Source organism: Salvia hispanica, chromosome 6 (assembly GCF_029641045.1).
Source record: "Salvia hispanica isolate PSC_SH4W2 chromosome 6, Shi_PSC_v1, whole genome shotgun sequence".
In the NCBI taxonomy this organism is placed as follows: domain Eukaryota; kingdom Viridiplantae; phylum Streptophyta; class Magnoliopsida; order Lamiales; family Lamiaceae; genus Salvia; species Salvia hispanica.
The window spans coordinates 1,987,144-2,010,819 of NC_142697.1; the positions used below are offsets into that span (position 1 = coordinate 1,987,144).

Below are 23,676 nucleotides of genomic sequence, written 5' to 3' on the forward strand. Positions count from 1 at the left end.
ATTATACGTAGAATTAAACATAGTGCATATTTGTAGTGATCAACAGTTAATAAAAATATAATATTAACATTTAACGTTATTCAATTTCTTGTGATCAACATTTTAAACACAATATTAAACCTTTATCGATCTTCGAAGACAAGGCGATTGATTGCCTTCTTCACGTGTAGAATTATTCAATGCTGACATTGAATCTTCTAGCTTGTTCATATTTTCTTAGGTATTGATGGGGCAATACTTACCAAGATTATGGATTGGAAATAAAGAGAACAAAACACGACAGTGGTCTAGTATGGACCCTCATTTATTATATTCGAATAAGTTCCAACTGGTTAGGTTTTGTATAATAATAATAAATCTTTATCCATACATTTCTTGGTCATAACTTAAACTCGGACACCAAGATACAATTCATACAATAACATCACCAACATCATTAAATATTAATTACCACCGTCCAAGATATCAGATTTAAAGTTACGAAAACATTAAACCTTTCTTAAGCCAAATGAATGTACACGGTGATCTATAAATAACTAAATCCTAATGCATAATTAGAAATCATTTTATATACTCCGTGTAATGTAATTTACGAGAATTAGGTATATATATGTTACTCCATATAATATTTCGTCTGATCAGTAGTCAAATTAATTCGATTAATAGAATAATGAATCAATAGTTTTAATAATTTGCTTATTGATTCGGTCTTTTAACATTTGTCACGGTTAACTTGCCATGGTGGAATGTTTCTTATAGAGAAGAAATAGATATAAAGATTGAGTCTCATCTTTATTTTAACCTGAAGTGACAGTAAAACGCATATATTTTGCAATTTCAATCAAATATACAGTGTTCAATGCCATAACACTACAACTCAAAATAAAAATCAAATACACTATAATTTATATTCTTTGACAAATGCAGTCAATCTATTACTAATATATGATTGCTCCATTAAAGAAATGAAGCAAAAATTAATTGTGTTGCAAAAAAAAAAACACTATCTATATGTTCCAAAGGTCAGAATGTTTGCAGTATGAGCTCAGACCAGTGTCATAACAAAAAGCTTCAAAGAATTAGCATCTGGTAAAGAATCCATAAAAAATTTCAGCACAGCTTAAGATTTTTGACCCCCATTGAGTTGAGGATCTGTCTGATAATAGACGACGTCGCCTGTGTCGCTCACATAGTGATCCTTCTTCAAGCTTCGCACGAGGTCTCCCAGCAAGTGGAGTGGTAGAGGGCCTGACTTCTTCGGCTCTCTGTAGTACTTTCCCAACACCCCCTTTGCTGCTTCCGTCTGCATTGCAAGAATCGGCCAAGCTCACGAGTCAAAAACATGTAAAACCAACTCAACTGTCTGAGGCAAAGTAATGCCTTTAAATATGGAAAAAAAACTTACAGCTTCTATTAGGTTGTAGTGTGGGATTTGGGGGAAGAGATGGTGTATGACATGAGTTCCTATATCATGATGGATGTTGTTAATCAATCCGTAGTCGCGATCAAGTGTCGTGAGCCCGCCTCTCAGATAACTCCATTCCTGTTTTATCAAAGAATATAGAGACATTATAAAAAAATAACTGCAAGTACAAGTTGTGAGAACATTCTCTCTTCCCGGATTTTCATACTCCCTCGTTTCGTAAAAATAGGAATTTTTTAAACAGCAAGGGTTTTAATGCAAAAGTGTGTTAAAATAGGTCTCATCTCATATATATATATATATATATATATATATAGAGAGAGAGAGAGAGAGAAGTTTCCTAAAATGGAAAGTTTCTATTTTTATGGAATGGACCAAAATGGAAAGAGTTTTTTTAAGAAACGGAGGGAGTATTATGAGTTAAGTTTTACCTTTCCGCGGTACCAAGGGAGCTTATCTTCATGGCCATGATGATGCAAATAAGTCACGGTATCAAGCCACGCTACAAAGCCCTGAAGCACAAGTCAAATTCGAAGTTTTACCAACAAGTCCGAGATAGGATAATTCATGACCAACTTATACTAAAACTGCCCAAATCTTTGACAAGTAGAAAAGCCACATTTCACAGTCGTATAATCAACGGGATTGAAATGACTGACCAAGTAAGGAATGCCGTATAGTTTGAGAAGCTGGATCGGACCCATGACAAAAGATAGTCCTACAAGCAAGGCAGCCATTGCAGTCCAACAAACTGTTGAGGTGATAACATCTTTCCTCTCAGCCGGGACAAACAAATCACTGTCCGGGTGGTAATGAGAGCCTTTTTTTCCAGGACTTCGTGTCCACTGCGATCAAACAACAAAAAACACGTCATTAAAACGAATTCAGAGGGCAAAAAACACATCGAAGAAGTAAGGTGCTCACCAGATAAATAGGATATGCCAACATAGGGAAAGGCAATGTAAACCTCAATTTCTTGGCCATACTGTCCAAGCTATTGTAAATCTTCTCAGGCATCTGCAATCAAGATTATAAATTCTGGCTTTGTGAGACATCCATACAACAGCATCAACAAAGAATCGAGGTTTTCGAATCCACAGAAACAAACTTACAGGGTGCCAAGATTCATCATTCTCAACATGCCCATGGTTCTGATGATGAGTTCTGTGACTAATTCTCCTACATCAATCAACCATAACAATCAACAACCAACATGATTCAATTTTAGTTACTAAACATAAACATTACCAATGCAATGACAAATAGACATCAACATACCATCCATGGTAGGGCACCAAAATTGAAGAGTGAAGGAAATGGCCAAACACACTATTCAACTTGGGATTGTTAGAAAAGCTTCCATGGCCACTGCATAAATCAATTCAAGGCACATCAAGATCAAATCTTTAACACAAAACTCCCACCAAAAAACACAAAAGCAATCTCCCAAAAACATTACCAGTCATGACCAAGAACAAAGAGAGCCCAGAACATGGTGCTCTGAGCAAACCAGTACAATGGCCAAACAATCCAACTGTTGAAATAGGCGGCGGCGGCCGCCATCCCCAAAACAGCCACCACATCTCTCACCACATAACCCACAGACCTCCAAGGGTCCTTCACCCAACAATGCTTAGGAATGGCTGCCTTTATGTCAGACAACTTGAACGGAGGCGGCGCCGCCGGGTCGAATTCCTCGTTCTCTTCTTCCAGTGGCTGAATCCTCAATGGCGCACTCACTCCCAAACCCCAATTCCGTTTCTGATTAATCCCAATTGACGAAGAAGAAAACTGGTTGGGTCTTGAAATTCTTAAATTAGAGGTGGAGAAAGAATTTTGGACACTCCTTGGTTTAGGATAGATTCTTGGAAGCGGCTTCAAGCCACAACCTGATATGACAAAACTCGCCATGAGAGAGAGAGAGAGAGGCAATCCAATAAAGATTTCACCTTTTTAAGAGGGGCTCTCTCCCTGTGGAGAAAGTTGTGAACTTGAGGAAGTTGGGGGAATGTTGTTTGTATATGGAAAGAGAGCGCAAGTTGATTTGGGTGGAAGAGAGTTGAGAGGTTGATAAAGGGCTCCACTTCTCTGAAGTATGCAAGTGGAAGCAATTTGTGGCTGGGTTGAAAGGGAGATGGTTGTATATACGTTTATATACAGCCAGCCAATGCGCCTCGTCTCTTTCTTCTCTATTTCCGATTTTGCAGCGGCCTATTATCATATCATATGTATGTCACGTGATTCTTAAGCCTCAATTCTAATTTGATTAGTATTTAGGTTTTCCGTTAATTAGTGATGGGTCGGTTGATTTGGCTTCGGCTTCGGCTTCGGCTTCGGTTTTGGTTTTGGTTTCGGTCTCGATTTTGGTCTTACGAAGGTTGAGTAGGTGTTATTTCATTCGTACACGATTGATCGACATCAATTTCCTTTTTCGTCCGCATGGACGAATCTTGCCTATTAGTAGGTGGGGCAAACGCCCCTCCTCAATTCTTGTTTGCCTTTATAAATTTGTTTTAAATTTTTAAATATATGCACAAAATTGCACTTATTGCCCCTGCTCAAATATAAAAAAATTTCCTTTATAGAATTTTGCCCCTCTTACAATAAAATCCTGGATACGCCCCTGTTCGTCCGTCCACAATTAATTAGCACTTACTTTTTACTACTTTTGGTTATGGAGCTTACATTCCACTAACTTATCATACTCACATTTTATTATAAAATTAATATATAAAAGTAGGGTCCATATTCTATTAATTTTTTCAACTACTTTCGATTATATTTCTTAAAATTCGTGCCAAGTCAAACGGTCTGAATTAATCATAGACGGATGGAGTACATTTATTTCACACAAGTTGTTTTTTTAGGCATGTGATTTAAGAAATTTGTATTTAATGGTAAATGGGAAAAATTGTTGCAGGGAAGAAAATTAAGTAGCACTATGATAGAAAAAAGATAAATTACGAGAAAATAAAGTAGTACGGAGTAACATACATTAAAGTAGGGGTGCCATATATGGTACTCTTATGTTCCTTGCTAAGTGATCCATATTTTTTTTTTTTGGATATTCTAAGATAAATGAGTCATTTCCTTTTTTTACACCTTCTCTTACTTGATTCACCTTCACTTAACTAATAAAACTCTATTTTCTTAAACCCTGTGCCAAAAAGAAATGTTTCACTTAGTGAGGGACGGAGGGTGTATATGAGTATACCGGGTACATGATCACGAAATTTTTGGTAAATGTGCTACCTAATATCCTACGAGAAAACTATTTCGGATATTCAGTTTCGATCGAATAAGTGACCGAAGGACCCATGATTTTGATCACACCCGCCATTTTCAATCCCCAATCACATGATTATCGTGCATTTTCATAAAAGGTGGTGTCCTGTTTTATCATTTTCGTTCGCTCTGATCAAGAGTCCTACTTAATTTTTACTATAAATGATAAGTAGACATTACATTTATCAACTTATTCCACTAACATATTATTATATAATTAATATATATAAGTGAGAAGTATATTCCACCAACTTATTTAACCAATTTTTTTTTTAATTTCTTAAAACTTATACCAAAACCAAATAGGGCATTTCGTAACTTAAATCTCAAATTAGTAATATTGGTTATATAAGCGGTGTCCATGGCGAAATTACTCTGCATTTTAACATCCATAGGGCAACCAACCTATATTCATTCTCTCGTAGGAGATGTAAATTGCTTGTATATTTACGTTGATCTTTTTTTAATTACTTTACATGCTTCTTTCATGGAATGCGTTATCACAATATGACTTTACCTTATAGGCCTATAGCTTTATATGTTTTTTTAATTCTACTAACACAATTATTTTCCACTTTCAAACTTCCGACTTTGAAAAATACTTAGGTATACATCAACCATCTTTATTGTTATAGATATAATTGTGAATAATTATAATTTGACCCCTTTCCGCACGTGTGAAATTCAAAACAGCTAGACTCATTTTCATGCCCATATTTAAAGGGCGGCTGCAGAAATTTTGGTCAACTCTTAATTTTTTGGTGCTATTAATAATAGTTTCATGATTTTGGTACATAAAATCTTTGTCAGAATAGAGTTTAATGGAGTATTATTTTATGTTAAAATTACCCTGAATTTTTTTTTTCATTAATTTGAAAAAAAAAATCTAATCAATTTTTTTTGCCAATGTAACAAATTTATATAATTACTGAAAAAGGATAGAGCTAAAATTTCTGAGTTTCTTTTGATATGTGAGATTAAAAAGATTAATTACTTTGGTGTATTTTCATTCATTCATAGTAGGATTTGGTAATATTAGTTTTTATATGAAGATGTTGAGTTATTTGATTTCCGAACTTTAGATAATTTATTTGTTATTTTTAATTGATTTTCTTTATCTTGTTTATTAAAATGTAATTATGTGATCAAAATAAATATATTATGAGAGAATCAAATAATCATTTCACTTAACTTGGATCTATTTGAATAAGCCTAGAATTTATATTTATCCCTATTTCTTAACTATGACGTCGATAAAGTCGGTGAATTTATTTTTCATGAAATTTTATTTTCCCAATACTTGAGAACCAAATATTTGCAAATCAGCATAGACTTCCTTTTATATTTGGTCTTTTGATAATCTTTCCTAATCACAGTTATTGATCCTACGTGGCGGCAAGACTCAAGAGATCAAATGTATATATGAAATACTCCTCTAAATCTCTCCGTCCACCAAATATGGTCTATTTTTTTACCTTTATTTAGAACGTTCACAAAATCTTTACTTTTTTTTCCCTGATAAGTACACCTTATTTTGCACTGTTTCATTACATTTATATTATATTATAAAATTAATACCCCTTCCGTTCTCAAAAGGTACGCACTTTAGATTCGCTACGAGTATTAATTCAAAATTAGTAAAGTAAGAGAGATGTAAATAAAAAAAGTAATTAAAATATTATTAGTAGAGAGTAGGTCTCATCTCATTTGAGAGAAAATAGTATTCCAAATTAGAAAATGCATATTCTTGTGGGACATACTTAAAAAGGAAAGAATGCATATTCTTGGAGGACGGATGTAGTACTATTTTTTTATTATAGTCCGTCCCGGAAAGGTATGAACTTTCTAATTTAGGAATAATTAAACTTAAACAACACATTACCCTTATACATCATTTTATTTAAACTTATACTATTAATGATGTGGAGCCCACTCTTCACTAATACTAATACTTACAGTACCATTTATCTTTCTCTCTTACTTTACCAAATATACATTAAAATCAATGTCAAACAAAATATTCATATTTTTCAGGGACGGATCGTATATAAAAGTGAGACCCACATTCTAATAATTTTTTCAACTCTATTTCTTCATTTCTTAAAATCTGTGTCAAGTCAAATATGAATAACATTTGGCGGACGGAGGGAGTACTCGATCATTTTTCCTCTTTTCTCATTTCTAATAAAAAAACTTATTATGAAAAACGTGTGTGCTTGTTGTGTGTGGAAAGAGAGACATACCGACCATCCTTTTTTATGAACAAATCTCATTTAGTCAATAGACTGAGAATTTTCAGTGGGGACAAACTTTACATTGATGATCCATTTGAAGGAGTTTCGTCTATAATTTGTTGGTCGATAATTTGTTATAGTGACGCATTCTATTTATGGCCATCGAAATTGAATTAGTGTTTGGAAATTCTGTAGGATTGTAAATTATTAAATGTGGTCAATGGTCAATTATAATTCATTTAATTGTAATACAACTTCCTCCCTCCCACTTAGGATCCCTCCCACTTAGGATGAAACATTTTCCTTTTTAATTTGTTCCGATTAAGATGACATATTTCCTTTTTCAAAAACTCTCTCCAATTAATACACCTTACTATTTTTTCACCCCCATTCTCTTTCCAATTAACACACATTAATCAATAACTCATAAAATCCCGTGCCGGCCAAGGAATGTGTTATTTTAGCCAGGACGGAGAGAGTACTATTTTGGCATGTAGTATTTGGAACTTGAACTTTCAAAACTCGATCTTCAATGTAATGTGATAGCGATATATAACCTTCTGAATGAGAAAATAGTAAACGAGAAAAAGAATCTTCTCCACATCCTAGTCATTTCAAATCCTTTATATACAAACAATTCTCCAATAAAATAATATTTTTCTACCCATACAAAGTAGTCTTGATCCCAGGTGGGTAAATTGATCCCCATAAAAGAAGAAATAAATGCTACTATCAACAACTAGCATATACTAATTTGTTATGCCTTGAGAACGAAAATGGACTGCTAAAATAGATTAAGGTAGCTTCACAAACGAGATCGCCATATGTTATCCGATCAGATGTTCCACCATTTACGTTTTTCCATATTCTTAGCAAGCTCATTAGCCATCTCCGCAAAGTTCTGAGCACCGTTCTGTAGCTCTTCAGTGCGCAGGCTGAGTTTCTGGTTTCGAAACAAGACATAAATACATATATATATCAGCTTTTCATTTTCCACGAGCTAACAGTGACCAATTTCTGTGCAATGATTACCTCAAGTTTCTCTCGGCGTTCCATAAGTTTATCCCTTGCTTGTGATGCTGCACCTGCTGCATCCTGAAACAAACTAACAAAATCAGACTATGCATTTCCTCACCAATCTAAATGCCTAACAAAAGCTATTTGAAGGGAAAAGTTTACCCCCGTGTTCCTATATTTTGCTTTGATTTCTTCAGTTGTACGTACTGTTGGTTTAGTGTTGGTGGAACTACCTTCGAATAATTTATGCCGCTCAGTTGCCTCATCTGGACAAGCAGGAACAAATGTTCAAGGGTCAGTAAGGCATGTAACCACAATCTAGAAATAATGTTCAATCAGAAATTTGTAACATAAACCTTTTGAGCCACGGGTGCTCTTTTGTGAAGATGATACATAAGGAACAGGCTCTTCACCTTTTGAGCCACCGGTGCTCTTTTGTGAAGATGCTACATAAGGAACAGGCTCTTCAATATCAAGGTCATCTGCAAATAATGAACACTTTCATGAGCATAATTATTTTAAATTTTCTTTCTAAAATATTTAACAATTAAAGTGAAGTGCGACTTAGTTGGTAAGGCGCTGCTTCCTCTCCAACCAATAGGTTGGGAGTTCAAGTCACCACAACCATGGAGTGAATGAGGAACCATTATTGATCCTCCTTAAAAAAAATAAGAGTAGCAACGTATGATAAAATGGTGTACAACACAACTCACCTATTTGAAGTTCCAAGTCTTCAAAACTAAAGGGTTCAGAAAACGGAAACCGTGAGAATATAGATTCTAAATGAGCAATCACCATCTCACGACCTTTTGCATTATCCATATGTTGCTCTTCTTTATCACCTTTCAAACCCTTTATCAGATTATTCACAAACCCAGGCAGAGCTCTCTGGTAATGGAAAAAAAATATAGTTTAAACGGGTTCAGGTAATGAAATCTATAAACTGATTGTAGTTATGACTACCTCTTCCTTCTTTTGATTTTGGAAGTAGTTAACATCAGCATCGGCAGCTGCAGCAAGGACTTCATCGTGTAGGCTAGGCAGCGGCTTACGAATCCTAAGAAAACATAGCTTCTTGTCAGGGCTAATTGGAGACAGATCGGTTTCCTTTTTTTTTGGGGGGGGGGGGGGGGAATTGAAGGAGGACAGAAGACCTGAATTCATCCGCATATGCCATAAGAGATACAAGAGCAAATTCACAACCATTGACCTGTAAAAGATAGAGACCATAGTGCAAGTTACATACCCTCACAAAACAAGATTGAAACTGCTGCTCATAATTTAGTGTCTTTAACAATTGATACTGGAAAATATTGGTTTGAAATGCAGTATGCTACACTAAAGCATATCAAGAGCTGGGATGATATAACAAAATTAAAAGTAATATACGAAGCTGAATGGGAGTCCAGTAGTTAGAATTGGAATTTTGCAGTGTTAGGATGAAAATCTAAGTAACGCCCCATGTTAAAAGCTGCTTAAGATTGTATGATCACATTATACATAATATTTGCTCTCTTTTTATTATCAATATATCAATTTAATATCCCCGGTATACGCCCCCCACACCTCACATGATGAAATCAATAAGTTCACAACACTCTGAATCTAATATTCGGTTGAGCAACATAATCAATTTAATCTGGAGTTTTAAGAAAATGCAGGAGAGTAGTTCGACAAAGACCAGCACGATATGCTTTGTTTTACTTAAGCTAAATTACCATGCAGGAATATTTTTTAGTACAGAATTTCTTTTCAATAAATGGTGGAAAAACAGAATTTTATAGGAATGGGAAGAATCTAATTCCACTAATTCAAGAACTATATGCAATAAAGTACTTCATCTGTCCCAAGTTAGGTAAGACGTTTCTTTTGGGCACGAGATTTAAGAAATTGGTGTTCAAAGGCTAAAGTGGCGAGAGCATAAAGTATGAGAGAGAAAGAGAGAACAAAGTTTTTTGCGAAAAAAGGAATCGACTCAACTACCTAGGGACAGAGGGTGTAAAATCTAAGAGCAGATAAAACTCTGTATAGGTACCAACCAGCGTAATCTGCCCTTCCTCGGAAGCACTGATTGTCTTGTCCATTTTGTTCTTGAAGTTCCACCTTAGTATTGACATCAATGAGTTCTCACCCAGCACTTTAAGATCTGGCAAAGACCTAAGAGATACACACCATTATTTCTGCATCCAAAGAAGTGTGAGACAGTAAAATAATTCTAAGTGTATATTTAGTATGTGGATGATTGCTATTCTCATTTTATCATTTTGATAAGCATATACGACAGGGAGCCCTAACTTAATCCAAAACCATGGTCAAAGGTAAAGGGTTGACTCCCTCTAATATGTGATTCCACACTTTCATGTGGACCCGATGTGGGATTCGTATCACATTTTGTTATTTATTTTAATATCTTCAATCCTCCCCTATTAAAGATAATCGTTCTCAATAATTTTTCATATAATTGACTAAGATAGTTATTAATGGCAAGTGAGTTTTCCAGAGTACCTTATACAGTTATACCAATCATGCCACAGTGATAATGGAGCATAATAAAGCCTGCACTTTTCTTCCAAGACTCCATTTTGAATTAAAACTATCTTAAATGGGTAAATCATATCCTTTTATTAGTATAAAGTACCTTGCAGGATAACCAAGAACTTGAAGCATTTTCAGTGCATGTAATCAAGTTAAATAAACCATGCAGTTCACAATTTAAAGTTTTAACAGAGCCCCGCTTGGTATTAAATCACCTTTGTCCAGTATAAATCACAATGAAAACTGTGCACCTAAGAGGGTATCATGGTCTAAAAAAGTCAGATATGCAACAGAATAAGAAAGTAACCTTAGTTCAATTTCTCCACTTTGATAGAATACTACCACTCCATATCTTTCTGCATCTCTCTTGATGACTGTACTCCAGGAACATTGTTTTCCATGTTCTATTTTGTTGAAATAGTTATTATCCCCCTAAATTCAAGAATTTCTTATAAGGTGTGAGAGAAAATTCTTAAATTAACTAGAGAACCAGTTGAAAGACAAGCACCTGAATCAAAGACTCTAAAGTGTAAAAGTAGAAGGCTTCCTCACAACAAAGTAGAATTTGAGATGCCACCATCTTGTTCCCAAAATCAGACTCCACTGCTATAGCATTTGGTAAACCACTCTGATTCTTATGAATGGATATTGAAGCCTCACTCTGAGCGTCGGTATGCTGGGAGTATGTGAAAGAATTTTTGGACCCTTCACCAAGATGACGCTGGTCTGCACTCAAAATTCAGAAAATATAAATATCTGATTCTGAAAGACTGAAACACTGCATAAAATTGTAAGCAAGGAGCACACTTGCCTAATATATGCATGCTTATTGCGATAGATTTTTCCTTTGGATGCGTTGGCTGTGAACTGATCATATTGCCTGTGGAACAGTCCATCAAGACCATCTGAGCATCTTTGGTCAGGACAAACACAACCTCTGGACCAGGTGCACTTTCAGTTTCATTGTCAGATTTGTCAGCCAGGTTATGACGAGTTGGACATGCTCTAACAGACAGAGATGTGATAGGAGACTTCGAGTTAGATATACAGTCCGTAACAAATATAACTGAAGCTGAACCGGTGTCAAGCACTGCGATCTGTAATAGGGACAGCATAATTTTAGAATGAAATTTACAGGTTAGGAAACAATTATTAGTTTATTCATTTTGGTAGAAACAGTTCTTGCCTGTCCACATTCAAATCCAGCAACAAGTCTGACTCCAGAAGTAGCAAACCTTAAGGCACACACAGGAGAACTAAGGATGGAATATATGGTTGAACAATAATTTCCCTCTTGAGGTAGGCAATGGTGAACTGTAGATAAGGTAGATGATGTTCATCATATCTTTAAAGATTTTCTCTGTCAGATAAGCTACTAGAAGAGGCAACAAGACTCATTCAAAGGTAAACTGTAGATAATATAAATGTTCATATTAAAAAATGTAAGCTACCATAACTACTGAAGACAGTAGTTATGGTAGCTTACAAGAAATGTCCACAGTTCATACAAGAAACAGCATATAGTTCATAATCAAGAGTGTTGTTTTACGATGAAGCCAAATGTTTCCATAAACACTCTTAGGAAAAACATCTATTTGCATTGAGAGCCATGAAGACTTGTACATAATGCACAAATACTGAAACCCAACTTTAAGGCTAGATTACTCACTTAATTAGAAGCCCAGTCTATACAATTGTGGTCACTTATTATATACTCCCTCCATCCCATTGTAGTAGAGACGTTTCGTTTTGAGCACTCGTTTTGAAAAAAATGATAAAAAATAGTTAAAGTGGAGAGAGAGATAATAATATAGAGAAGAGTCTTCCCTACATTATTATCTCTCTTACTTTACTTTCTCTCCACTTCAACTATTTATTATCATTTTTCCAAAATGAGTGTTCCATACGAAACGCAGGGAATGGAGGGAGTATATGAGGTCAAAGAAGCTGAACAGCGAACTAATTTGAAACTGACTCCATATATGAATTAATTGCCTCAAGTAACACAACATTGATCCTAATCTGCAATTACAACACAACTTTTAGAATGTTGTGATTACAACACCACCTTTTAACTTTTTTCAACCATGCGAAGTTTGCCTCACATGTAAGCTAAATAGACATATTGCAGATTAAACAATGTGAATTCACGGCTGTTTTGAGGAAGTTGTAATTGCAAAAAAAGGCGGTTATTTAATGCAGCATTTTGAAAGTCATGTTCTGATTGCAAATTAAGGTAAACTCAAGAGATCAGCATCATCACATGCATCTCTATTGGGTTGTGCCAAACGAGCCGCCAAAACTTCCACGTCATATTATGAACGATACCTTGATGTTTTGTTTCAGTTACAATGGTGACAGTTGCTTGATAAGAGTCTCCTTTCAGCTGATAAAGGAAAATCTGTACAGAGAAATCAAAGTTTAGCAGCGTTATATCACCACTTTTATGAAGCTACTGACAAACAAAATTTTCGTACCAAACCAGATTCGTTGCCAACAGCTAAGGTTAAGTTTGGAGGATACAAATCCAATGCTGATATTGGAGCATTAGCACCAGTAACTTCAAAAACCTTTACCTGCAAGCACATGGACCAGTAACTTCAATACCCTTTATGCTGTTGAACAGTATGTATAGAGAAGTCACCAAAACCATCAGTGCAATTGATAGTTAATACTCTACTTACCTCAGATCCTAAAACAGAAACAAGTGACAGAACAGGCAAACTGGCATCCCAGATTCGTACAGACCCATCATGATACCCTCCAATATAAATTCTCTCAACAGTATAGCATTCGCTTGTAGAAATTTGACAAGGAACACCACCTCTAAGAGGCCACATTGCACTCCCACCGGTCAGCATTTTATCTGGATGCTGCTTTGTAGGGGTAAATGCCTAATATAACTATCAATGATCATTAAAATGAAAGAAAACCGAAAAGTATTGCACACAAATCAAGGCAGATAATATCCGTTACCTTTGAGAGTGAACCAAGAACATTCCCCTCTGAACCCATCATATAAAGCTTACCCACAGTCATATATGGTTCTACAGTGGGTATGAGTGAATTATACTGTGAGGCTTCCATACAATGATTCTTTCCTCTCTCAGACTTTAACATAGACAGTGAAGCATATTCATAAAAATGCAATTGCCCTGGACTGGTCAAAACAAAAAATGACGTGCTATTACTTTGGTCTGCCTTATAACTGTTTGATATTACAAGAAGATCTGCAAAAGATCCATGGAGGGTGAGGTCAACACGGTCAATGCACTTCAATCTTGATAACCCAGAAGACCAGTTGAGGTCAAGGATCTGCATTGCGCAAGCAAACTTTCACTAAAAATGATATATTCAATGCTAGAACGAAGGGCAATTTGAGAATCACTTCTAATTCTGTATAGTACTTGGTGAAAGTAGTAAGCCATAAATTTACTGAAAAAGATAGAGATGGTCCAACACAAATTTCTTTGAAAACATCTAACCTAATAGCAGATATAATTTGATTAAACAGACAATGAAAGACTAGTTTGAACTCAATATCTCTTACTCCCTCCGTCCCATTCAAGATGGCCACCTTTCCTTTTTTGTTTGTCCCAATCAAAATGGCCACTTTCCAATTTTGGAATAACATCCTCTCTCCTCTCTCCTCATTAAAATATTCAACTACTTTTTCCTCTCTACTTTATTCCACCTAACAACTCTTCCTAAAATCCCGTGCCACTCAAGAATGTGGCCATCTTGAGTGGGACGGAGGGAGTATTATTCTTCTGTGGCTTTAACAACTACGAAGCAATCATAAAGTTCCACATAAAGACTTTCATCTCTTAAAACCATTCTCGGCTCCGTGTGTCACGTGATTTCCTCTATCACCAAATAAGTATGAACATTAATACACTTCAAGACAAAGTTTAGTGAAGATTTGGACTCAGGGACACATATTGTTCAATACATAACCCATTACAATCTATGTATGTATTAGATCCTGTATCAATCTGCTTGAACAAATGGGACCTCAATCTGATTACAAAAGGATTGAAGATTGATAGTAGGCCAACTTTGTCCGAGGTGCAGACGAAGAGACATACATCAAAAGAATTGGCAACTAAGACCTGGAAATATGGTTGGCTTTTCTTTACTAATACAAAAAAGCATAATGTCAAAGAAGGTGAGAAGATCAACTACATTCATGGCTCAAGCATACCGTTAATACTTCTTCAGCTCCAATATCTACTCCACCATATGCAAAGAGTTGACCTCCATAACCATTATGAGCTTTGCTGGATGACCAATGGAGAACAATGACAGGAAGCTTCTTATCCCCTGATGACAGTTGTATCTTAACAACATCATCAGGTGACTTCTGAGAATTCTGACCTTTATCACTGTCAGAAGCTGATAAGTTCCATAATAAAATATCTCCATCCACATAACCAACAGCTAATACGGATCCATCAGGTGACACCCAACACAGAGAGCTTATTTCCTTTTCTGTTTCTTCATTATCTAAAGAATCATTCAGATGGGTGTGGCTCTCATTGTCGGAAAAATTGACAACTGCACCACCTCCAAGTTGCAGATCTCCATAGCCTTTAACGTGGACAGCTTTGTCTTGTGTAACATCCCACAGAATAATCGAACCATTTTCATAAGCAATCAAAACCCTGCAAAATAGCAGACTGGTCAGTGTTGACTGTAATAACTGAAACTTCTACCAAAATCCACAATTTCCATTGCTTAATTGACTTAAAAATGGAAATCTGTATCCTATCTAGAGGATTGAAAAAAATTCCATTCATTTAATTACCAGCATCACCAAACATTCCAAGGAACTACTACCATGAAAAATATAAAGGAAGTTTCAAACATAAACTAACCAAAATTATAACATGAAGTGATGGAACTAGGAAAAGAGAAAATTAAACAGTAAAATTTGTTTGCAATAGAAAATAGTGTACAAAAAAGAAATCTTAGATTTGTATTTCAACTGTTTGTCCAAGTAGATTAAGCAGAAAACTAGCTCATTTCATTGTAATTCCAGGTATACACAGCCTAAACTCAAGCCTGGAACACATTACCCCAATGAAAAATGGAATATGGCCATGCATGACATAGAAAATACATTTCAAAACAGTTTTTGGGAGGCACCCAATAAATATGATAAGACGAATTACTGCAATCTTGCATCTGAGTATGTCCCTGATTATCTTTCAGACACTAAAGAACATGCGGAGCAAGTTGGGAAGATTGGAAGATAATTAACTTTCCCTCCTCTAGAGTTACATGTCATCTCACAAACTCAGGTTTGTTTCTTCTTTGGGGTCAATCTATGAAAAAGTCCCATATTTTATCAACAGAAACAGGAAAAACGCTGTGTATTTGAAAAACGCATAGACCATGTGCATTTTCCACTTAAATTAAAAGCGAAGCAGCATACTCCCCACCCCCTTCTACCAAAACAGACCACACTCACACACACAACGAGCCTCCCTTTCCAGCTGATTTTCGCCACTTTTTTGGCAAGATTTCCTTCATTTTTCTTATTTCTTTACCAATTATGTGTATTATGATTAATGTGATGTTATTTTTACTTGGAATTTGTTGTTTTGAATATTATTTAGAATTTAGGAAGCAATTTGTTGATATATGAATTATGATGCTAAAACAAAGTTAGTTTGATTATCTTAGCATGTTGATAAGTGAACTAAATTCTGTTTGGAAATATTGTTTCTAAATTAGTGTGAATTTGTAATGTTTAGGATGTAGGAATTATTGGAATCATTGTTTAGAAGAAGGGTAGTGGTATAATATATGGGAATTTATGAATTGGGGAAGTATGCTAATTACCTAATACCTATAGATGAAGCTAATAATTGAAAAATGAATCATAGGTGACTTATATTGGTCATCATGGTCTTAGAAGTTGAAAGTTGTTCCCTTTATCATCTATCTTCTCCATGTTAGAAGTTTTACATTTTTTCTGAATGAAGTATACAAATGACCAAATGACAAAAGTTTCTCCTTTTTCCTGTTCACCTTTGGATAACATCTTTACTGAATTCCTTGTATGAATAAGATATTGGAGGCGCAATGGCTATAACCTCTCTACAGTATACCTTCCAAGAGTTTCCATATTTATTCCATACCATCATGCAGAGACAACTCTTTTCTTCGCGTATATTCTTGTGTGTCCATGCCCATAGTAATGTAGAACTATTTGATGAGATTTATTTTCTACTTATATCATTTGAAATTCTAATCAGTGAATAATAAGTTACTAAATTTAAGCACCCCTAAGAGGTGAAATCCTGATTCATCAATGTTGATCAAAATACTAAGTCTAACAGAAAAGGTTTGCTGTAATTTTAGTCTAAACAACTGATAAGAAAACTACCAAATGGTATTCATTTGCCAATCAGAACGATACAATCTTTGGAAAGCAAGATAAAGAGAAGAAATCTATTTCCCAAGCAATTGGAAACAAGAATTTGCACAAACAGGTGAAAGCAAGCAACTGAACACCCTCGAGTACTAATAATTTAGGTAGGTTCGAGGAATGTTGTTGTGGATATAGATTATTGAAAATTTGAAATGGAGCGTCAGAGTAGAGAACTGATGATGCGAAACCGCGGTATTAGCAAGTGATAAAATATCTGAATGCACATACTAGAAGCTGCTAGTTTTTTTAAGGCCTATGCAAAGGTCAAACCCAATGACATGTAAACTTGTGGAAAGGCTATCTGACATAGTGTAGTAGCCAATTATCATACTTGAAGCATAATATCTTTAATCAACACTGTTTGTGCCTTATCCCTCATCCAAAGTTATATCACCAGGATATACAAAATTGTGCTGGAGATGCCTCACACAATTTATGACAATCTTAAAGCAGAGTATTGTTGCAGCTGTAATAAATTGCAAACCCCAGGAGAAATTGCACAGAACTGAGGTGATTAATTTCCAAGAAATTAAGAAGTGATTCAGTGAATCATAATATATTTACCTATTCCCAGACAAACAAGGTTGTGAGAGCACGCCAACAATGGACTGATGATCAGGCAATGTAATCCCAGATCCTTCTACAAAATTTAAGGCATTGGCAAGTTACTTAATGATGCACTTTAATCATTACAAAATAAAATTGTAAATCAGAAAAATAGAAACAAGATTGACTACAAATGAATCAGATTTATGCCCAATAGGCCAAGGGCATGACATAAATATAACACACACATATATATAGGATTATTGGGTATGGATTTGGTAAAAACTATACCTAATGTAGGAGCATAGAAATATAACATATATATAGGATGATTGGGTATGTATTTGGTAAAAACCATATTCAGTGTAGGAGCATAGGAATTTAGGTCTTTGTATATATTACAATTTACAATGGTTTTTATGATAATTTTCTTTATACATACAACACATATTTAAATAATAATGCTATTAATAAATTATAACGATATTTTTTTATAGTTCGTACACTAGGAAAAGATTTTTATAATATTCACTTCTAAAATAAAACTTAATATAAAAATATAAACCACGAACAATGAATCCGCTATGGAGCAAAATGAATTCACTAGGAAATTGCATGAAGCCAAAAATAAAAAATTTGTCACCTTTGGAGTTCAAACCCGAACCATGAATTCATTCAACAAGCCTAACAGTGCCTTATAGAATATTAACCATATATATGTGGGTGTATATATACATGGGTTGGCTACTACAAAACCACTTTTAAGATATAAATTATGAACCATGAATTTCGATGTGGAACATGTATGAATTTGCTAGGAAATTGTATGAATTCGAAAATAAAAAATTGTCACCTATGGGATTCGAACTCTGGACAATTTTTTGAAAACAGTGCCTTAAAGATAGACTATGCAACTATTGTAGATTTATTAAGTATTTAGGTCACTAAATCTTCACAAGTTATAAATCCTCAGCCTTCTTGCATTATCACCACTAGCAAATCAAACTCATAAGCATTACTTTTAGAATGTCATTCTAGAGATCCAGTTACCAGCAATAAGATTTGGAGGAATGTGGTATGGTAATGGAGAAATGTTTTTTTCTTCAGCATCATACTTTAGCACTGACAGGAAGCCATACTCATCTCCAAGATATCTGGAATAGGAAGGACATTTATGCCATGTCTGATGCACTATTTTCAGAGAAACACAAAAAATACTTTAGAACTCAAAATCTCTTACATGTAATTGGTTCCGGAGATAACAGAAAACGCAGTTATAGTGGATTCCCATTTTATCTTAGAAGATATACACCTCATCCCAAGATCCCATACCTAATAAAGTTGCATACAAATAGATGTTAAAAGAAGAAAAATGGTGGTTGATTAGAAAACAAAAAATCTATACGAGTATCAGGCATAAGATGGAGATAAATCTATAGCTAATTTTGGAACTTGAATATCCAAATGGTAACTATAAAAATTATGAAGATTGCCAGGGGAGACAGAAGGATTTTACCAGAAGATAAGCTAGAATACAATACATGCACAATTGCACACAGTAAGTTAGACTGAGCACATACCTGGATTTCATTTTCATTGGAGACACTCGCTAGAAAACCTTGGTTTTGCAGGAACTGAAAAGAGCAAGTGTAAACCAAAAGGTATGTAATAAGAACTTCAATCATTTATGAATGGGTGACTGATCTAAATGCAGTCAGTGTCAGCATCATTATCATGTAAATATAGGAAATTAATAGGAAACCATTCGATAGAGCAGTATTACAGGTTGACGTTGAACAGTCATAATCTAGTGAAACATTCAGGAAATCAGAGGAGAGGCCTAGGTTTCCAAAGGATTTAAAAATTTCATGCAAAAAACTAGCAAGAAGTAAAAGAAGAGAGATGAACTAACTCCTTGATAGACGGAGGAGATGGATGGAAGAAAATTGTCTTACGACTATAGTAACAAACCTCTAGGTACTTAAACGGTAAAGCTGTAGGAGAGATAAGAAGAGCTTCAATGTTGTCACCACCAATCACTTTAATCCTGCCATCCCTGCAGCCCATCCAAACAAATGATTACTAAAGTACGGATAGTATACCATCTTAAGGGCTAGATCATCCACTGTGATCAGATGTTCTATCACTCAACCATGTACCCAGCTATCTTGTTCCATATCACTTAACATGAAAAAGAACAAGCAATAAAATCTATGATGGTTAATTATAGGCAACGAAAATGGACACAAACGTGAGATGATGAGTTACTGCAATCGGAAGAGAAAAATTATGCTAAATTGGAAGGAATGAGGTAACAATAAAAAAAGTAGCTTATTAACTACTGAAACTAGATGCACGTTACAACTGAACTTACAAGATTAGTAAATTATTGGAAGTAAATAATTGCTAAAAGTAAAACAATATACACCAGTTTGTATGCCTCATAAATGAATAACAGCTACCAAATAACAAAAGACAAATGCACCGAACATCTACTTGGACATTGAACGTACAGAGTCCCTACTGCCAAGAGGCCTTGAATGGGATCAAAAGCAAGAGTCGATGCAGTTGATGGGATGCCATAGTGAACAGCGACAAGCGGTGCCAATTCAGAAGACGCCGTCGTTTGCTGAGTAACATCTGGCTACACAATAATATAAGAAGACAACCATAATTATCAGTAAATTCCACACGGATTGCCAATACTGGAAAACAATGATTGCGTAGGCATTATATGCCCTGTGACAAATTCAATAATTTCTTGGAATAGCACAGCTCCAAACTTTTGAGTATCATTGTATCAACAACAAAATAAAATTTAAAAAAAAAACAAAAAAACAAAAGCCTCCAAATACTATATTGGCAGAATATGGCTTTTAAACTTAATTGCGATTAAAATCAACAAAAAACAGAAAACATATGCATGACTGTGAGAGCTCCCACAGCAATCATAAAATTCCAAATTTCAATGAGTAAAACCCAAACATTAAACGAGCGCAATTCATCAAAAAAATTCGAGCTTTGATTCGCAAAACAATATGAAACGAACCGGAAATTTAAAATAAAGAAAATTAAGAATAAATTATTGAGCTCACCTGGGAAGAAGGTGATGGTTGAGGCTGAGTGGGTTTTTGGAATAATTTAGCGAACATATTTATATCAATGAAATCGGGAAATCGATTAACAGTGCTTTTGACTTTAAAAATTGGATGCAATTAATCTGATTCAGTCGTTTTCTTGTGCAATTTTGTTGGACATTGATTGTGAGAACTAATGTTCAACGGTGGGTAGTCGGAGACGATGGGTAAGGTATATTCGTCGCCTAAATTAGTTTTGAACTTTTGATCAATGTTTTAAAAATAGGACCAGTGAACGAACCAGAGCAATTACTGGTTCACGGTTCAACCGGTTTAATCATTAGTTGAACCATTATACTTTACTATTTTAAATACATATAATTAAAATAAAATATATTAAACTTACATATAATTAATAGTATATACAAACATTAACCTTATACATAATTAGTTGTAAGTAAAAATATTAAAATTTCATAAATAATAAAATTTCATAATTTATTTTTATAGATAAATAAAATTAAATATATAAATGATTAGAGAGTCCTATTATCCACAAATTCACTCTTAAGACCAAACTATTGACCAAATTAGGGTCATCCATTTTCTTAAGCTTGTGGTTAGGATTAATTTACAATCAATTTAATATTTTATTCAATAAAACTTTTTAATTTTAATTTTAATTTTAATTTTTATATTTATTTTATTTTTATGTTTTTAATTTATTTTTTAAATTTTTATAAAATTTTTATAAAAATATTTTTATTCATTTTTTATTTTATTTAAAAAAAAATTATATATATATTTTTTTCTTCAATAAAAATTTGTTGGAGTAAATAATGAACTAAATGAAGTATGTAATGAAGTAATTTTGACATGTTATTGAAATACATTAATGATACAACAAATTTTATTGTTAAACGTAAGCGGTAGTAATGAACTATATTCAATAAATAATGAACCAAATGAATGTTAGTAATGAAGTAAATATGACATTTTATTGAAATACAATGTTAACTGTGTTAAACGTCAAACAGTAGTAATGAACTTATTACTTCATTTAGTCATACTATTACTTCATTCCATTAGTTTATTACTTCATCCCGTTAATTTATTACTTCATTCAGTCATGTTATTATTTCATTCTATTAGTTTATTACTTCACAATGTGTTATGACATAATTGTCTTTCAGTTAAAGTAAATTCGGTATGTAATGAATGCGAAAATTTATTTCATAACATACGTTCATTTAGTTCATTATGTAGTGAATATAGTTCATTATTTACTCCAGCAAGTTTTTATTGAATAAAAAAATAAAATTTTAAAAATTTTTTAAAAATTTTTTAAAAAAAAATGAAAATAAAATATTATTTATTAAATAAAATACTCCCTCTGTCCCGCTTTAGGAGTCCCGGTTGAGTCGGGCACATGTTTTAAGAAAAAAGTGTTTGGGTGTGTAATAAATAAATATTATAGTTGATGTTGGGATTCACTTTCAATTGAGTGTCCAATAAATAAATGTTGTAGTGGATGTTGGGACCCATTTTTATCACTTTTTTATTAGTTGTAGTGGATGTTGTGACCCACTTTTAACACTTATAACACTTTGTAGGCATTTTTTATTAATTTATCTCAACTGGGACTCCTAAAGCGGGACGCCCAAAATTGATTAACCGGGGCTCCTAAAGCGGGACGGAGGGAGTATTAAATTAATCCTAACCATAAGATTAAAAAATGAATGGCCCAAATTCAATCTCTAGTTCGGTCTTTAAGAAGGGTTTGACATTGATCACAACTCTAGTTACACAATATTAAAAACTATTAAATACTATATATAGTTATAAACTCCAATATTGTAAAATATTAGTGATTGTAAAAGCATAATTAAAATATAAATATATAAAATTAAAATGAATATTAGTTTGGTGGGAAAAAAAAATTTCAGATTTAATGTATAACAATAATTAATGTTCTTAATATTTCAAAATGACCATTTGGTGGAGTGGTAATGAAGTTGGTATTTAGAAATACGGTCATGTGTTCAAGCCCAACCAACAACAAATTTTGAAATTTTTTTGAAAAGTGAAAAATTTCAAAATCCAGTTTCCGAGATTCACAGTTGGACCGGTCTTACAGGCCGATACCACCGGTTCATGGCGGTTCAACATGCTAGTGGTTTTTAAGTGTGAACCGGACTGGATTATCTGCCGGTTCACGGTCGAACCGGGGCCGGTCCAGTTTTTAAAACACTGGTTTTGATGGCATATTATACTATGAGGCATGTTAAAATGTAGTATATGGTATCCAATCAAGAATTAAGACTAATTGCATACCATTAAACCTTAAAATGAGTGGATGAGATTAAAGTTCTACTATTCAATAAATAATAGATAAAATATCAACAAAAAAGTAAAATAGTCAATCTGTTAGAACATAGTAGTAATTTTTACCGTTTATATCAACATAATGATTACAAGGGTAGTGATAAAATGCAAACTCATATATTATATAAACTCCAAACTTTTCAACACAGCGTCAACACAATGTCAACACAGTGTAAAATTTCAAGATTTTGATCACAACACAATGTCAATACAATATCAACACAGTGTTGTGTTGATATTTTCTGTTGCTGTTATTTTATAATCTGTTGATATTTTTTAATAATCTAGATCATTGTTTGGAGTTTGTACAATATATAAGTTTGCATTTGATCACATTGCATGATTACAAATATCAATATCATTACAATGACACAAGAATCTCAACACAAGTATCTGAGAATATCAAACACAGTTTTATTGATATTATATTGAGATTGTTTGATGCATTTATTGATATAAATATGCTTATCAACATATACGAAAACTAAAATTAATATGATGAAATCATCCGATCATCGTCAAAACATATGCAATTGAGATCTCGTCAGAATCCTTATTAAATTACCTTTAATTTGATATTTTTTTTACGAAAAAATAATTTCAATCGAGAAAATTACGTAAATTAAAATTTTTAAGATGATTTAAGGAGAGAGGAAGTGGCTAATTTTAATTAGTATATATACTAGTATTACACCCGTGCGTTGCACGACCTATTTTATTTTCATTGTATTAATA

At 33.9% G+C, this 23,676-nt stretch overlaps 2 protein-coding genes across 4 annotated transcripts; both read right to left on the minus strand.

Annotated features, from left to right (window-relative positions):
* Positions 1–877: 877 nt before the first annotated feature.
* Positions 878–3,538, minus strand: LOC125207882 (omega-3 fatty acid desaturase, chloroplastic). The gene is made up of 8 exons (XM_048107384.2): positions 2,883–3,538; positions 2,702–2,791; positions 2,536–2,602; positions 2,348–2,440; positions 2,083–2,268; positions 1,855–1,935; positions 1,406–1,543; positions 878–1,303 (listed from the first exon to the last, which is right to left on the minus strand). Exons 1-8 carry the CDS (start codon positions 3,332–3,334, stop codon positions 1,121–1,123), a joined length of 1,290 nt encoding a protein of 429 aa, XP_047963341.1. The 5' UTR covers positions 3,335–3,538; the 3' UTR covers positions 878–1,120.
* A 3,980-nt stretch (positions 3,539–7,518) lies between these two features.
* LOC125205204 (transducin family protein / WD-40 repeat family protein) lies at positions 7,519–20,810 on the minus strand. 3 transcript variants are annotated; one of them, XM_089061150.1, is made up of 24 exons: positions 20,575–20,810; positions 19,993–20,123; positions 19,451–19,535; positions 19,060–19,113; positions 18,720–18,811; positions 18,530–18,633; positions 17,498–17,573; positions 14,699–15,158; positions 13,471–13,809; positions 13,179–13,367; positions 12,972–13,070; positions 12,823–12,895; positions 11,681–11,808; positions 11,306–11,591; positions 11,003–11,220; positions 10,802–10,926; positions 9,999–10,116; positions 9,114–9,169; positions 8,923–9,016; positions 8,673–8,847; positions 8,316–8,441; positions 8,122–8,225; positions 7,975–8,037; positions 7,519–7,885 (listed from the first exon to the last, which is right to left on the minus strand). In XM_089061150.1, exons 1-24 carry the CDS (start codon positions 20,629–20,631, stop codon positions 7,778–7,780), a joined length of 3,360 nt encoding a protein of 1,119 aa, XP_088917276.1. In that variant the 5' UTR covers positions 20,632–20,810; the 3' UTR covers positions 7,519–7,777. The 3 variants fall into 3 exon arrangements, with proteins under 3 accessions (XP_088917276.1, XP_088917277.1, XP_088917275.1); XM_089061151.1 differs by having other exon boundaries at positions 8,373–8,441; positions 13,179–13,388; XM_089061149.1 differs by having other exon boundaries at positions 13,179–13,388.
* Positions 20,811–23,676: the final 2,866 nt, after the last annotated feature.